The 17,852-nt window shown below is 41.1% G+C and overlaps 3 protein-coding genes across 8 annotated transcripts in view; 2 read left to right on the top strand and 1 right to left on the bottom strand.

Moving 5' to 3' along the window:
* Positions 1-38: 38 nt before the first annotated feature.
* On the bottom strand, positions 39-2,996 carry LOC306794426 (uncharacterized protein). The gene is made up of 2 exons (XM_079292497.1): positions 2,730-2,996; positions 39-2,099 (listed from the first exon to the last, which is right to left on the bottom strand). The coding sequence occupies exons 1-2, from the start codon at positions 2,754-2,756 to the stop codon at positions 1,023-1,025; spliced, it is 1,104 nt and encodes a 367-aa protein (XP_079148623.1). The 5' UTR covers positions 2,757-2,996; the 3' UTR covers positions 39-1,022.
* Positions 2,997-4,041: 1,045 nt separating this feature from the next.
* eif1axb (eukaryotic translation initiation factor 1A X-linked b) lies at positions 4,042-10,621 on the top strand. The gene is made up of 7 exons (XM_079291878.1): positions 4,042-4,199; positions 5,014-5,097; positions 6,122-6,225; positions 6,369-6,419; positions 8,838-8,919; positions 9,233-9,324; positions 9,510-10,621. Exons 1-7 carry the CDS (start codon positions 4,184-4,186, stop codon positions 9,513-9,515), a joined length of 435 nt encoding a protein of 144 aa, XP_079148004.1. The 5' UTR covers positions 4,042-4,183; the 3' UTR covers positions 9,516-10,621.
* A 1,513-nt stretch (positions 10,622-12,134) lies between these two features.
* The window catches only part of map7d2b (MAP7 domain containing 2b), a 21,939-nt gene continuing 16,221 nt past the window's right edge, over positions 12,135-17,852 (top strand). For all 6 annotated transcript variants that reach the window (XM_079291712.1, XM_079291711.1, XM_079291710.1 and 3 more), the window contains exons 1-3: positions 12,135-12,161; positions 12,976-13,059; positions 14,217-14,368. In XM_079291712.1, coding sequence (XP_079147838.1) covers positions 12,155-12,161; positions 12,976-13,059; positions 14,217-14,368 — 243 coding nt within the window. In that variant the 5' untranslated portion in view covers positions 12,135-12,154. The remainder of the gene's footprint in view (positions 12,162-12,975; positions 13,060-14,216; positions 14,369-17,852) is intronic.

Raw genomic sequence — 17,852 nt, 5'->3', positions numbered from 1 at the left:
AGAGAAAATGTTGATGTGCAAAAAGAAAGATCCAATCACCTGATCATCACGTGTTTTATTCTCTATCCTGTTTACTACAAATCATAAACGTTGATGATTTTTAAATCATTTTTAAATCATTTAAATCATCACAATGATGTCGCTGCAGTGAGAATCGAAGACTGATTACAACATAGTTTGTAAAAAGCATCAAACGTCTAAAATCTGGCTGCAGGAAGCATCAAAGTTATGAGTTCTGTTGCTTTGAAAATAAAAACCCAGACGTCAGAGTTTCCCAGCAGCCCTGAACGCACCACATCGTTACATTATTAACGTGTTCACTGATTGATTTCCACCCGACATTAAAATGCTTTAAAACGTTAAAAATAAAACTCATTCAAACTTTAAAAACATTGGCATTTAAAGACGGGCGACTTTGACGTCCATTTTTGTTTCCCCCCCGTCCACATTTAACCACTTGATGGAGGCTGATGATCCTTAATAATATTCATATTACATGAAACGTGTTGAGTCAGGACGGCCGTGGACAGGAAGTACTTCAGAATAAAGTGTTTTGGAGAAGCAGCAGGATGAGTTACTCTCTCAGCTGGGTAAATATTTACACATGCATGCATCGACTCAGACACCAACGAAGAAGAACAAATACAGTGTTAACACCCACTTCTTTTACAACCTGGGTCTTACTTTACATGAGAGCATTTCATTTAGCGGTTTGATATAAACTGAATATCTTCTCACCTGCTGCTTGTAAAAACAAAACATTTTAAGACAAAGTTTTTACTATTTTCTGGTAATACATCAACATAAGTAAGTAACTGTAAGTATCGAACTCTTCCTTTTAAGACCGGGTTGTGAAATGAAGTAACCGTGAACAGAAGAATCCATCAAACTGTACAAGTTACAAACGACTTGAGGCCAATCTAGAAATGAGAAGTTCAGTTCAGAGCGGCCGAAGACGCATAAATGTCGGACGGGTGTGACAAAGAGGAGGCTCGCTGCGTCCATCCTAAAAACAAAGCGTGTCAGAAGTCGGAGTCGTCTGTGGCCGAGTTGTCGGCGTTGGCTCCTCCTCCTCCAAACATCAGCGGGAGGTTCCCACTCGACTCCTCCTGCTGCTGCTGCAGCTCCTTCTTCTTCTTGTCGTGGTTCCTGATGTGCACGCTCAGCCCCCTCTCCGTCATCTCGTAGATCTGACAGCGGGCGCAGAAGTAGGGCGACACGCCGACGTGCCGGAACTGGTCGGCCAGGTAGGACACCAGCGAGGTGAAGCCCTTGTTGCAGATGTGGCAGCGCGGGATGACGCCCGGGTGCTCCTGCTCCAGGTGTCTCCTCAGACCCTGCCGGGGCCCTCTGTACCCCGCCGTCTCCGGGCAGAGGAGGCAGGAGAACACGGCGCCCTGGTTGGCGTGCCTCTTGGTGTGGGCGTCCAGCTCGATCTGCGTGCGGACCGGCTGCTCGCAGGTCGTGCAGAAGAACTTCTTGTTCCCCTCCAGGAGGTGCATGTGTTTCAGGTGGACGGCCAGACCGGAGGCCCTCTTGAAGGAGCGGCCGGGCGGCGGGCACAGCGTGCACACAAGCTGCCCTCTGTCCAAGCTCATGCCCATGGCGTCCTGGTAGACCTCGCCGAGCTCCAGCACACACTTGTTGCTCACAAAATGCTGCTGCTGCTTCCTCCTCCTCCTCCTCGCCTCCTCCTCGGCCGTCGGCTTCCTCTTCTGCTTCGGCCTCTGGGACAGTTTGGCAAGAGGAGGAAGAGGAGGAGCCGTTGCATTCTCGCTCACCGCGGGATGTTTGAGTGCCGGGAGCGACCGGTCCACGGACATCGTGAACTGGTAGCCCTCGCCCTCTTCTTCGGGATTTGAATACTCGATGACATAAACGCCGTCCTCCTCTTCCTCCTCCTCCTCGGTGGGCATCGAGTACTCCACCTCGTAGCACGCCGCTGCCGCTTTCACCGACCGCTCCTCGGCGATGTGCGTGTCGTCTATCCTCACCACGGTTATCTGGTCCATCCCGCCGGCGGCGCCCCAGCTTCCGTTTCCCGGCCTGACGGAGGACGGCGATGATTTCCCTGCAGACACGACTCTGACCGCCGACGGCTGAACACGAGAAGAACAGAGTTTAATGTTTCAGTTAGTACGGTTTGTTTTTTATTGTTGTGATGTTTCTGTTTTAAATGTCTTTGCTTCAAAAGGGAAATTCAGATTAATATCATAAAACTATTATGATACAGTACACATATGCATATACCAGTGTAGAAATACTACAATTAAAATGTTTACTTGATAAAAAGTACAAAAGTATCAGCATCAAAACATAGTTGAAGCACTAAAGATTATAGTACTCATTATTCAGAATATTTTATTGTAATTATTGACGCAGCTGGTAACGGTGGAGCTGATTTTAATTACTTCATATACTGCTGGGTAGTTTAATTATAATATTAAATCATAATTCATGAGTTGATTTGTTTATCAATAATCTATATATATATGGAGGAAGAAGAATAACGATATATAATGTAACTATTATTCCCCTGTGAGAGGTAGAGCAGAAAGTAGCATAAAAAGAAGTACAAGTACCTCAAATGTGTACTTAAGTACACACTTAGTTACCTCTCAGCTCTACTACTGTGTTACAACAAGACGTTAACATATAACTTTATGTTTTAGTCCAGAGAGAAGAAGACAACACTTATCTCCATGTTTTAAATACAGAAACAAACTCACCGTGACCCAGCTGCTGAAGTCAGCCATCACAGCCAAACCTCGGTGAAGCTGGTGAGCTACAAACACTGCAGCTAGCTTAGCACTTAGCAACCAGGTGGCTAACGTGTGACCACGAGTTTCCCTCCGAAAATAACTATATTCGTTAACTTTATAGTTATTTATCGGTAACGACAGAGAGTTGAAACGCACGTGTGAAGGAGAGGACAGTTTAGCTCTAGTTTACTTTAGCAGGAGGAGGAGGTCTCGATCAGTGCCTCAGCTAACTCCAAAATGTCTGTTTTCTTTCTGGGGGAAATAAACACACAAACAATGAACCGGCGCGACTTTCGCCCCCTGGTGGCGCGGAGGAGTACATCGCTGCACTCACTCTGCGAACTCCTTCTTCTTCTTCTTCTTTGAGGTTTATTGGCGGTTGGCAAACAATGAATTGGAGCACTCCAGCTGGTGTGGAGTGTTGATCACGATGTATTTTACTTATAGTGTAAAATAAATTAAAACAATTAAATTCAATGTAATGTAATGTAATATAAAATAAAATAATATAAAAAGATAATATTTATTATTTTTAACTTTTTTTCTACCAGCAAAAAAAAGTTCCAGTTGCTGTTTATTGAAGGTCGCCACCTCAGTCGATTCAAGGGTGCGTTTGCTCAGCAATCCATGTGAAACATCAAGTACATTTCATCTGTTGTTTGCCACGTTTAAAGAAGTCTTCAATGTACTCACAATCCATGTATATGTCAAATGTAGGGTAACCTATGAAGAGCTGCTTCTATGACTCATCATTTCGACTTTCTATAGCAACTGGAAACATCTGGTCAGTTGTGGTTACAGATGGATGCACCAAAAGTGTTGGTGAATTAGTTTTTTGCTGGCGGAAATGGGTTTCGATCAGTGTCGGCTGGTGGAACATGTTCTCGGTAGGGCTGTGCCACATCCAATCAATTTCAGCAAACATCCCAGAATGATTTAATGCAAAAACATATTTTGTAAAATATTCTGCATAATATATTAATGCATATCATATAATAATATATATCATATTATAATTATTATTAGGATCGCTTCCGGTTTGAACCGGAGTGAGGAGATATATATATATATTTTTTATATATATATATAAAATATATATATTTTTTTACAAATTAAACGTATTTTACTCACCCGTCAGTGTTTTTATTTTTTATTTTTTGGGGGTAAAGATTGTAAGCCTATTGTCTATTGCAGAAGGTGGCGGTAATGCACCAATAAGATGGATGCCAACTGCCGTAAAACCAGAAGAAGAAGAAGAATGCCTTGGCAGGCAAATGCGCAAACCCGCGGAGCGTATCAAACGGTGACCAGCTAGTTTCTCGGACCGCTCAGTCAGTTTAGATCTGACTGTTGTACAGTTATTGTTGAACCGTGAGTGGTTTCTACCGAGCGGGATTAACGTGACCGAGGCGTGAAAGAATATGCCCAAGAATAAAGGTAAGAGACAGAGGAGCACGTGTGCTTTTAGTGGTGTTTAATTGTCTGTCGAGTCCGCCGCTAAGACACACGCAGTGAAAACGTGACACCGACAAGCTAACGCTAGTTAGCATCTCGGATTTAAATTTTTTTTAACTTTATCCTTTATGAACACAAATTAAACGTATTTTACTCACCCGTCAGATGTGCCTACGTGCAACTTACTCACTAAATATGAATTCGGCTTTGATAATAATGAAGTTAGTTTAGGTTAGTTAATGTTTTTAAACACTTTGCGCCTGCTAGGCTAGCAGCTAGCTAACATACATGGTAGTCTAATACCGTTACTAGCTGACACAGCTAACTAGCTAGTTGCTACTAGCTGACCCAGCTAACTAAGCTAGTTGCTGTTTATACCCCACCCTGGATGTGCCTCGAGACTTCTGATGTTCCCTAAATGAATCTCTGATAGCATAAGGTAGCCATGTTCCTGGTTATTAAAATCATTTTAAAGATCTAATTTGGACGGAACGTCTCTATAAATGTCACTTAGATTAGCAAACTAGCAGATAACTTTAGCTCCTGTTGTTGATAGTATTTATATAGATGGATATATACATGTGTAGTTAATTACAGTACTTGAGTAAATATCCTTGTTTACATTTAACCACTGCTCATTGGAATTGAATTGAATGTTGTGTTGATGAGTATTTACTGTTTATCTGTGGAGGACGTGTGTAAAAACTGTCACAGCGAGAAGTAAACTTAACTGGAACTCTGAGCTGACTGAACGCCGTTAACTCTGAATGAATATAGTTCCTGTCTGTGTTTACAGGAAAGGGAGGAAAGAATCGGCGACGTGGAAAGAACGAGAATGAGTCTGAGAAGAGAGAGCTGGTGTTCAAAGAGGACGGACAGGGTGAGTTCTGGTTTCAGGTGGTCTGGGGGTCAGAAGAGAAGAGTTTCACCAAAGACGGTGAACTAAAGATCCATGTGTTCTCTGGCGCGAGTAACTGAAGTAACTCTTTGGTATTCCTGTTAGTTGATCAAATCATTCTGCTCAGTAAGTTACACAAGAAATCTGTGAAAGGCAAATCAATCTTCACCCGTACATAAAGTTGTAACACTCAATCAGTCAACAGTTGAATAAAACAATGATTTGGCTAGAGGTAAATTCAGCATGTTTTAGCAAACAAGATGAATAATAAAATCTCACAACTTGTGTAATTTAGTCAATGCAGTTTGTTCAGTGAGCTGATGGCATGAGCATGTTTCTCTGGCTTTGTGGGAGATATTGACGTTTTTGTGACAATATTTCAGTTGAAAATATGCAATTTTACATATTTGGGCTATCATCATTATTATTATTATTATTACTACTGTGTCTGTACAAAAGATTTGAAAAGCCAGAGCCGATAATAATTTAAAAAAAACACCCAAAAAGCCAAAAGACGACCAGCTGGTCACGCGACTAAATATGTATTTTTATTTAAAGCGTACTCTTTTTGCTTGTTTCATGCAAAAGCTCTCCTTCTCTTCCTTCACTGTCATACAAATACAACAGTAGAACCTTCATCCTGCACTTTTCCGTTAAATCAGTCACAGGAAAGGTTTGTAAGTTGTCAGACACTGAAGCGGTGCCCCAATAACACAAATGTTTTGAAGTTATATTCAATGCCACTAAAGCCTATAATATATTTCATAAAACTGTCATAATTTAAGACATTAATGTGTTTTATTTCAACTGAGACAGGACTCTGTTAAACACACCAGGAGAGCCTTGTTATTAACTATTTATATATGTATTTTATTTCATATATTTGGCTTCTTTTTTTTATCTGTAAGGACCTCCTCGTGATGTCTCTGTGAAACAGAAACACCTCTGTGATGTGACTGTCTCCTCTCTCCTTGGATTAACCCTCGTCTCCTCTCTCCTCTTCCAGAATACGCTCAGGTGATTAAGATGCTGGGTAACGGACGTCTGGAGGCCATGTGCTTCGACGGAACCAAGCGGCTTTGCCACATCAGAGGAAAACTCCGGAAAAAGGTAGAAACATCCCGACCGTCGTCCGACAGGAAAACCTCCCGATGTAATGCTGAGTCAGCGTGTTTTCAATTGTGTGTGTGTCACAAAGTGCAGTGTGTTGCTGTATGACACTCTGTTTTGTCCCCCCCCCCCCCCCCCCGTAGGTTTGGATTAACACGTCGGACATCATCCTGGTGGGGCTGAGAGATTATCAGGTGTGTTGATCAGATGTGTTTCTGAAGCAGCCATCTTTTTTTCGGGTTTCTGAGCCCTGAAATGAAAGAAATAGGAACAAATGTCTTGAATTTATTGGACTCGTTGTGTTCTAAATCACTCGCTTCTCTCCGTGTAGTGACTTCACCGTTTGTAGCGCTGTTCTGCATGTACAGCGGACTCAAAAGTATCCCACAATGCAATGGGAAAAGTAGCGTACAAACCGATGTCACTAACCGAGCAGTGCGTCCCATCATGCATTGCGCAGACGAGAGGAGCGAAATAAATGGAAAAAAAAAATATTTAATGTGAGCAGAGCATCCCAACACAAACGGCCACAAAGTACTTTCTGTTCTGTAGTAATCTAGGACAATACACTCTTTAACAGCAACGCATACCGCTTTACTCCTATTACCTTTCACTATAAAAGCCCAAGACTAAAATATATTGAGGATTGTCATTTTAATAATGCCTTTACATTTTAATATTTTACCCCAGTCTTTCACCAGCGTAACATGGTGTTGGTACTAATGTTGCACGGTGTATCGATACTAAAAAGGTACCTTTTTGAAGTGAAAATATCAAACGCACTATGCAAGTAAATGAAGCATTGTTTGTCCACCCACTCCCTCAGACAGATGGCAGCAGAGTCAGCAGCAACACAGAGACAGAGTTCCTTCCAGCTGTGTTTGAAAGCCAGTGGCAATATGAGAGAGGCTCAAAAGATGCGAAGAGGTTAAACATTAATATTAATGCCATTTGTTAAGTGTTCAAAAAGCTGGGCAGGAACAAGCTGGTAAAAAGGCAAGGCAAGTTTATTTGTATAGCACATTTCAACAACAAGGTAATTCAAAGTGCTTCACATAAAACCATTAAAAGCATCAAAACATAAGGCAAAAGAAAAGGAGATTTAAAAACAATTAAGAAACAGTGTAAGAAATAAAATACAGTAGTAAAATGCAGAAATGCAGGAAATTGATTAATATATGAATTGAATGTGGTTCAATTAAAGGCAGCAGCAAACAGAAAGGTCTTCAATCTTGATTTAAATGAGCTGAGGGTCTCAGCAGACCTGCAGCTTTCTGGGACTTTGTTCCAGATATGTGGAGCAGAAAAACTGAACGCTGCTTCTCCATGTTTAGTTCTGACTCTGGGAACAGAAAGTAGACCGGTCCCAGACGACCTGAGGGGTCGGGATGGTTCATAAGGTAGCAGCAGATCAGAGATGTATTTTGGCCCTAAACCATTCAGTGCTTTGTAAACCAACAGCAGGATTTTAAAGTCAATTCTTTGTTGGACAGGAAGCCAGTGCAAAGACCTCAGAACTGGAGTGACGTGATCCACCCTCCTGGTCTTAGTGAGGACTCGAGCTGCAGCGTTCTGAATCAGCTGCAGCTTTCTGACGGACTTTTTACAGAGACCTGTAAACACACCGTTACAGTAGTCCAGTCTGCTGAAGATAAATGCGTGCACAAGTTTTACACATCCTGTTGAGACATAAGTCCTCTAATCCTTGATGTATTCTTCAGGTGATAGGAGGCTGATTTTGTAATTGTCTTGATATGGCTGTTCAGGTTGAGGTCTGAATCCATAACTACACCTAGATTTCTGGCTTGGTTTGTGGGTTTTAACATCAGTGACTGAAGCTGAGCAGTGATTTTCAATTGTTCGTCCTTGGTACCAAAAACAATTACTTCTGTTTTATCTTTGTTTAATTGAAGAACATTCTGGCACATCCAGTTGTTGATTTGTTCAATGCAGTTACCCAGCCCTTGTATGGGATTATAGTCCCCTGGTGACATAGTTATGTAGATTTGTGTGTCGTCTGCATAATTATGATAACACACTTTGTTGTTTTCCATAATCTGAGCTAGTGGAAGCATGTAGATGTTGAACAGAAGAGGCCCCAGTGTTGAACCTTGGGGAACACCACATGTCATTTTAGTCAGCTCTGATGTGTAATCAGCCACAGACACAAAGTATTCTCGGCCCTTCAAGTAGGATTCAAACCAGTTAAGTACTGTGCCAGAGACTCCCACCCAGATGTTTAGTCTTTCTAGGAGTATGGCATGGTCGACCATGTCGAATGCAACACTGAGATCCAGTAACACTAAGACTGAAAAAGGGAACGTACAGATGTTTTAATTATTACTATTCTAGATAAATATACCAGTATCGTATTTGTGGTATTGTCTCGAATTCTGGTATGGTAAGTATTGGGTATCGGGAGACTTATGGCAGGTATCGTATCCAAGTCATAATTTTGGTATCGCAACAACCCTACTTGGTACACTCGTCTTCAGCTGACCCAACTTGTTGACAGTTCTAAGTCATTTAAATCTCATTTATTTGCTCATTTTTGTCATTAAAACAGCAACAAGTTTAACCCGAACACTAAAACTCCTCGACTTGTGTTTCAGGACAACAAAGCCGACGTCATCCTCAAGTACAACGCAGACGAGGCTCGCAGTTTGAAAGCGTACGGAGAGCTGCCCGAGCACGGTGAGTCAAACCAACACAGTGTTATAGAGCTTCTATTCATAGTATTTATAGATGTTATATTTATAGAGGAAACGGAGGTAAAGTGTGTCTGAAGCTTGATCGCCAGACTGCTGCTGTTTACTTCCTTAATTTACCCGTAAAGGAAAGTGAAACCTGTGAACTAACGTGTGAAGTATCTGACTTTAAACAGCGGCGATCCTCACTGTGTAGTGGAAACATTATGTAGTATATAGTATGTATATGGTGTGTGTATAGTGCGTATATATAGTATTTCCTTTTCTAACAATCGCCTCCTCCGTCTTCCTTCTCGCAGCCAAAATCAACGAGACGGACACCTTCGGGCCCGGAGACGATGAAGACATCCAGTTTGATGACATTGGCGACGATGATGAAGACATTGATGATGTCAGCTCCTTTTTTTTTATTTCATAATTAGCCCTTCTTGGGTGTCTATTATAGTACTTTTATGAAGCTTACTTTAAGAAATGAACTTGTCTTTTAAAAGAAGTTCTGACAAACTAAACGTTGTCTGAACTGAAGCAGGATAGAAGTTATATAATAATATGATAATCCTGTTTTCTGTGTTCCAGATCTAAACTTGCTCCTGGAGGAGGAACGAGGGATTTTACTAAGAGACGCTCCCGTTGGAATATTTTGAGCCGATACGCCGCAGCGATGACGACTATTTTTTATTAAGATCAGCCTATGCCAATCCAGTCCAGTTAATACAACGTTTCAATCTATTCCAGTCGAACATCAGTAGACGTCTTTGTTGTTTTTCTTTGAGAAGTTCAAGAGAGGAGGAAAGAAAGGACACCAGAACCTTTGAGGTTCTTGTTGACATGACTACAAAGTGAGACGCTGCTTTAGAACCACAGTGTGTTGGAGGATCAACAGTAGGCTGATCACAGCATCATATTCAGGGCCAATGTCCGCATGTCTGGCTAGATTTTCACCTCTTTTTTTTTTTTTTACTCTATTTTTTGCTTCTAATAACAAAAATGGCAAATTTCACATCATTCACCTTTCTTTTTTTCTTTTTTAATCAAGAAACGCGTAGTATTCACACCGACACCGTGACCGCCGACATCAAGTCATCTTTTTTTTTTAAATGTATTTATATTGATTTCACACTGTTGTGGAATTTGAGCAACACTTACAGAATCTCTGGGTTCGTCAATAAAAGTATAAAGCGCTGTTTTCTCTGTATCCTTGTCGCCGGGACGGTTTGTTGTGGAAACACTCGAGTGGCTTTGTATCTTTTACTTTTGTTAACGTCATATTCCACTAACTTGTCTTTGAGGGATCGAACCATGAAGGCTGACATTTAAACAAAACAAAAAAGAATCAAATGATTTCTATTGTTTCCCTCCTATGTGTTTTCTGTTTGTTTGCTCTCTCTAGACCAGTGGTTCCCAAACCTCCCCACCCCCCCGACATACACCGGTAACCACCTCAGCTCACTCTGAACCTCTAGGACATCAAATACCAGATATAAAGTATGTTTCTCCTCCTCACCTCTCTCTGGTCCCCTGATGGGCCCTGATGGGCCCTGATGGGGCCCCTGCACCTGAGTTTGGGAACCACCGCTCTAGACCACATGGGGTCCCTGTGCCCGTCGCTGTAACTCTGAAATAATAGAAAAAAGAAATGTACCATGATGTTTAAAAAGGCTGGGTTTCCAATAAAGATCTTAACTCCACTGAGCTGCCGTGGTGTTTTTCGGAGCGCTACACGCTTCAGACGCCGGTCTTCTGATGGAGCGACCTCACAACCTCCAGAGCTGCAGGCCGGCAGCGTCCGTGTCGACTGAGGACGATATGTCCCCCCTGATGTCCGTCCTGATGCTATTTATGTCTTCAGAGGGAAGACACACAAACATGAGCTGATGTGCCCTTGAGCAAAGCTCTGCATCCCCGATCTCTGACCCGTCTGGGCTGTTTGTTTCTGTGTGCTTTTAAACATCTCATCCATAATGCCATAAAATATGATGTATGTGTTTTCATATATATTTCTATGTATTAATACATGTTTTTATATTTATTTATATATACATTTATTTTAAAATATATATGTTTATTCATTTTTATATTTAAGGAGACACCCACTTAAAAATAAAATAGATATCAACATGAATATTCACCATTATTTTTAGTATTACATTAAATATGCAAATGAGGCATTATCTAATGGTAACATTTGGTGAATTTAGGAGAAAATCTACAGACACAAATAGACAAAGTAGTGATGCATAAGTATTAATCTATATGAACATGCAGGATTTTTCAGCATTGACTCTTCCTGATGGTTACCATTAATAATAATAAATACTTAAAGTTATTTTTAGAGCTTCCATTTGACTTGGCCATTGTGTGTGTGTGCGTGTGTGTGTGTGACACATTGCACGTCAACAGCAGCCTGAGCCTCAGTTTGTTTTTTAAATATGACATAACTTAGTCGCTGGGGGGGGTTCGCTTGTGCCTGGCACGTGCGCTCCGTCACGATCCAAAGGGGCGGGGCCTAATCAAGGCACGTGACTGGGCATGAGAGAGACAGACAGGTAGAGAGACAGACAGAGGGAGAGACAGACAGACAAACAGACAGAGACAGACTTGAGCAGCTGGTTGCTAGGCGACGCATAACGGGCGTGAGTGGTACATACATTTTTTGGCGCATTAATATGTAAATTAGCCAACTGTGTGTGAAGCGGTTCACAGGTTTGTTTGTAGACAGACAACATTTACGGGACCGTGAGGTCCACATTAATTCCACATTAATTTAAATGTATTCTCCATGTTTAAATCTTTCATTGTTTTTTTTGGGGGGGGGGGGGCAAGAGAAACATTCACATCCCTATATTAATAATAGTTCTGTTTTTTTTATGTCAAACGGTATGTTTTTTAGGTATGGAAAAAGTAGACCCCAACTCTTTCTTCTTCTTCTTCTTCTCCGCCATTGATTGTCAGTTATACTTGCTTTTAAAACGTAGCTACATCATCTTTTAAGCTAGCTGTGAAGGCATACGGTCCTCCACCTCCTCCCCTCTCCGTCTCCTCTCTCCTCTCTCCTGGCATCATCTTGTCCTCCGTGCTTTTTTCCCTGAGTCACTGCGGAGCACTGGAGCTCTCTTGTGCGGCTCTTCTTTCTTAACGGCTCTCTGGCTCGTGTCAGGTCCGTCTGATGAGCATCATCCTCGGCGTCTGAAATGACCGAAGTGGCTCCTAGCTGCACCGAGATGACAGGTGAGGAAGAGATACCTTTTGTTCGCTTATATACCATTAAATGTACACAAAATGGGTGATTTAATGTACTTGTACTGCAGATGTACACACCTAGTTTTTAACCAGATGACTTCCTGATAACACTGAACAAATATAGATTGAAATGAAGCAATGCTATGTCATCCTTTGTATTTAAAATGATGATGTCACCTCTAAAATGGGAAAGCATCGAGCATCCTGTGTTATAAAATAAATATTTGCATTGATCTGTCATTGTTGCTGCAGTACGTCATTCACATTGTGTGCATATGAAGCCTTTACATCGTATATAAATCATTGCTGCATTCAATACAGTTTGTAGTAGCCTTTCTGAATCATATATAAATAAATATGATGGTCTGGTGAGTACATTTTGAAATATACAGTCTTGTACGGCATACGGCGTTATTTTTTTATATCCAACATCATATGACTAAATGTTCTTTTAGATGCTCTTCAAATGAGCCTTCTTGAATGAATGCAGCAGCTTCTGATGTCACGTTCCTCAACTGACATCAGCTGATACCGCCTTAAAAACATACATGTGATTCAGCTGATTTATCTTTTGCATGTAATGATGTCATTTTTGAGTGAAGATGAAGCACTTGGGACTTCAGATTTGCATGCATTTGCATATCTAATATGTGTGTGTGTGTGTGTGTGTGTGTGTGTGTGTGTGTGTGTGTGTGTGTGTGTGTGTGTGTGTATGTGTATGTGCACAGATGTGTTCATGGCTGCTTTAAGAAGTATAAATACATGAATCATGTCTGACTGTTTTCTCCCCAAAAATACACAGCGCTGGCCCCTCTCCCTGCACCGCTGATGACCAGTAGGAGTGCGTCTCCTGCTCGGTCACCAACCAATCACAGCAGCCCTCCAGGTAAAGCACCTCATGACCTTACATCCTTTAAATGTGCTGCCACTGTCTTCATCATCAAGGTGAGTCACAGCTGGCTCCGCCCTCTAATTACTCTGTCATTACACAGTACATTAACTGAAGTACTTCAGAATACATTTGAGGTACTTTACTTGAGTATTTACATCGTGTACATCTTTCCTCTACATCTCAGAGGTACATATAGTACTTTATACTGTACTACATCTCAGAGGTACATATAGTACTTTATACTGTACTACATCTCAGAGGTACATGTTGTACTTTCTACTGTACTACATCTTAGAGGTACATGTTGTACTTTATACTGTACTACACCTCAGAGGTACATGTTGTACTTTCTACTGTACTACATCTCAGAGGTACATGTTGTACTTTCTACTGTACTACATCTCAGAGGTAGATGTTGTACTTTCTACTGTACTGCATCTCAGAGGTACATATTGTACTTTCTACTGTACTACATCTCAGAGGTACATGTTGTACTTTCTACTGTACTACATCTCAGAGGTACATGTTGTACTTTCTACTGTACTGCATCTCAGAGGTACAAATTGTACTTTATACTGTACTACATCTCAGAGGTACATGTTGTACTTTATACTGCACTACATCTCAGAGGTACATGTTGTACTTTCTACTGTACTACATCTCAGAGGTACATGTTGTACTTTATACTGTACTACATCTCAGAGGTAGATGTTGTACTTTCTACTGTACTGCATCTCAGAGGTACATATTGTACTTTCTACTGTACTACATCTCAGAGGTACATGTTGTACTTTCTACTGTACTACATCTCAGAGGTACATGTTGTACTTTCTACTGTACTGCATCTCAGAGGTACAAATTGTACTTTATACTGTACTACATCTCAGAGGTACATGTTGTACTTTATACTGCACTACATCTCAGAGGTACATGTTGTACTTTCTACTGTACTACATCTCAGAGGTACATGTTGTACTTTATACTGCACTACATCTCAGAGGTACATGTTGTACTTTCTACTGTACTACATCTCAGAGGTACATGTTGTACTTTCTACTGTACTACATTTATCTCTGAACTTTAGTGGAGGAAAAGTAGAAAATCTCCCTGAAAAAGAGAAACAGGAGACTGAGGTCCTCCCGTGTGCTCAGAGATGCTGCGGGATAAAGACCGCCGCGCTCAGCAGCAGCTGGATCGCTCCGCCGAGGAGCGAGGGAGGAAGATGGAGGTGCAGAAGAGGAAGGAGCAGCAGCGCCGGGCGGCTGCCGGGGAGAAGAGACGGCAGCAGCAGGAGGCAGAGAAGGTCAGAGGTCGCGGCGCGCTAACGATGCATTCGCTACACGTTAGAGGAAGAGAGGAAACAGGAGCACCCACTGACACGGAACTTATGTTCAATGTTCAGACTGTAGCGTCCAGAAGCTTCTTTATTCATACATTTATACAAAATCGACCAAATGAAAATATACAATAAATAAACGAGAAACAATAAAGAAACGTGAGCGGGAAGCAGAAGCAGGTCAGAACAACAGATGTTATGAAGCGCAAACTTCCTTCTGAAGGAAGTAAACCAGACTCATGATCGGACCACTGACTTCATCTCATTAATACTAAAATACATATTAATACTGAATCCTCAGCCCTGTTTGTTAAAGCACCCAAAACCAACTCCACCCGCTTCTTTACTTGATTCATTTATGATGTAAACAAGTTCATGTGTGTCACAATGACACAAACGTTTTCAGTCATCAATATACAGAATATATATATATCACAAAAATGTTAGTATAATCACGTATGAAATATGAAAAATGTGTTATCACGCATTAACCAACAATTAAAACTGTACTCACAGTTAGTTTGACATTATTGTAAAAAGATTACTGTTCAAAGATCAATGTTTTGGTGCCCTAAACGAGTGTGAAACCTTCTGTTGGAGGTCTGCTTGTTAGAGGTCTTTTATTCATCAGCATCTACATAAACGTCATTGTAATATTTCTTTCATCTTCCAGACAATAAATGACTGAAAATAACGAAGTGACACGAAACTAAATCAAATAAATCAACAATAAATACAAAGTAGAAGAGAACAACAATCAAGCCTGACAATGCAAGTCCAGATTTAATCAATTTTACAATCTGTAAATGTCTTATTTCTTACATTGAGTTTTGTTTTCTTTGTTTTTCTTCTGGATTGAATCCTTTAAATGAAGGTGTTATGTTCATCATCTCAACATGACTACATTTATTTCACATCAAAGGGACAGTGGTGGTGTTTAGAAGTGTGGTAGTATGAGGTACTTCTACTTAGTCAGTGTAGTACTACAGTGTAGTACTAGATGGAGTACCAGCACGGGAGCAAAGTAATGTTCTGCTGTGGACGTGGACAAACAGTGATTTCACCTCCAAGAACACAGGAGCAGCTGCTCTCCTGCTGAACTCATCCTGGTATCTGGCATTCACGGAGGCCACGCCCTCAATGATGCTGAATTTTGATCCTTAATATAATTCAAACGGGTGAGTTGTATATAAATTCATCCTCCCTACTGTTGTCATAAACAGAGACATTAGCTATCGAGAGCAACACCTTTCATTGAACCAGGCTGTAAACATGTTTATTTCTGCTGTTAAGTTGGTCGTTTTAACATCGAGGTCGATGGAGATCGACCTCAGACTGAATGTAAGAAGCGGACGTAGTCATGTGACGTCACCCGTTGGTTTGTGGACTGAAGTTTAGAAGCTTTGAGTTTAGCATTTTATCTGTCGCCATCTTGACTTTTTGCAACCAGTGAACAGGAAGTGACCGTATCTGGACTGAGGAGTGACGTAGAGACGGCGTATACGTCTCTGGTAGAGACCTGTCAATCACAGTGTAGCCCCGCCCTAAAGCATCCCCTGCTTTATGGTCTGTGTGACTCTAAATGGACCATAATGTACTAAATGAACATCATGCTGTATTGAAGAAGACTTGAAACTAGAGATTGAGACATAAACTCGTGTTTACAATGTTTACTGAGGTAATAAATCAAGAGAGAAGTAGAGTCATTTTCTATAGACTTCTATACAACCAGAGGAGTCGCCCCCTGGTGGACACTAGAGGGAATGCAGGAGGTTGCCTCTTGGTTCAGCCACAGTATTCAGTGTAAGTCACTTGCGTTTGTGGAAGTAAAGCATTAAATATAAAAGATGATTTTGTGTGAAATCAGATTGTTTGTTTCTCGGTTAGAGTTCTTCCTTCATGAAGTAAAGCAGCAGCCTGAAGCATGACGAACACTCATGAGTGGGCATCACTTGGCTGAGAACCATTGACTCATATTATTATCATCCAACACTAATTATCTACATTAACCCTTTCAGCTCCACCCCAGAACATGAATTATCAGTTGCTAAGCAGCAAGTGAAGGGTTAACAAGTGACCGTCTGGACCTCAGAGAGTTCACCGCTCACCGCCCTCTTTATTGATTTAAAGGCCCTGTTTGCACGCTAACACCCCCCCCCCCCCCTCACACTCACATGCATAACTTAATGACATAATGATCGGTCAGCCTCATGGGGCGATGACGTCACCGTCAGCGTATCACGTGTCCCGTTTCCCGGAACAGACGGTCGCTGTGACGAGCACATACTTCACCTCTGAAAGAGGGTTTCTTATTTGAGGTGCAGGTTTTTATAAAATGTATGAAAAGATAATGAATCACAATCTTCCAGAGCTCTCGTGACATCACAATATCAGTCTGATCAACAACACAAACCCCAAATATATTCAATGATATTAAACAGTATATTTGACATTTATTTGGTAAATGACTTCAAAATGTAAACTTATTGTGGATTAATATTCAGTTGATCGACAGCAGAGACAGCATGGACCTTTTATTCTGTGTACTTCAGTGTACATGTGTGTACTCTGCATCGTGCCGCCATGATTGTGGAAGAACAGCAGCGAACGATTATTGTCATAATTGATTAATCTGATGATTATGTCCTCGATTAATAAACTAATTGTTTTGTTAGTGAACATAAAGAAACTTTCTCTGGTGTTTTTAAATATCTTGTTTTGTCTGATCAGCATTCCAAAACCGAAATATATAAATGAACATATTGATTAACTATCATATGACAAAGTGAAGCAGCACTGAGAAGCTGGAACAATCTCTAATTAATCTTCTCTTGATCAACGAATTGATTCATTGATTCATCATCTGAGTTTGGTTTCATTTACAGCATCTTTTCTGTGATTTCAACCTAAAAACAGAGAGAACTGTTGCAACACGTTCACACTTCAAAGGTTCACGTGTAAAACAGCTCTTTACGTTGTTGATCTTATTTTGCGGTTGCAGGTCTCGACTTGTACGAAATGGAAAATGTAGAAACAATGATTTGGACATTTATTATAATAAATAAATGCACAAAACATACAATTGATGCTCTCATCAGAGAAGCAGCCTTTGCTGATGATTGTCAATCAATTAATCTATTTTATATTTCATGTTGCTGTAAAAACATGTCCTTCAAACTACTCTATTTATTCACCAAAAACTACATTTCACAAGATTACATTTGAACGCATCATGATCACGCTATGATTCACCTTCATCTGTACTGCACAGAGCCTGAACGCACCCTCACGCTAGCCGTTTGCCGTTAGCTCTGTTCTGTAGCGTGTGCTGGTCTGTAGTCCTCACAGAGCTCGTTGGTTCTGCCGGTCGGCTCTGATACCTCAGACGGGAACGACTCCACTGTGACTTTCATATATCTCGCAATTAATGTTCCCACACGCCTCTTATAAA

Source organism: Melanostigma gelatinosum (assembly GCF_949748355.1).
Source record: "Melanostigma gelatinosum genome assembly, chromosome: 20".
Lineage (NCBI taxonomy): Eukaryota > Metazoa > Chordata > Actinopteri > Perciformes > Zoarcidae > Melanostigma > Melanostigma gelatinosum.
This window is presented reverse-complemented; position numbering and strand designations above follow the sequence as displayed.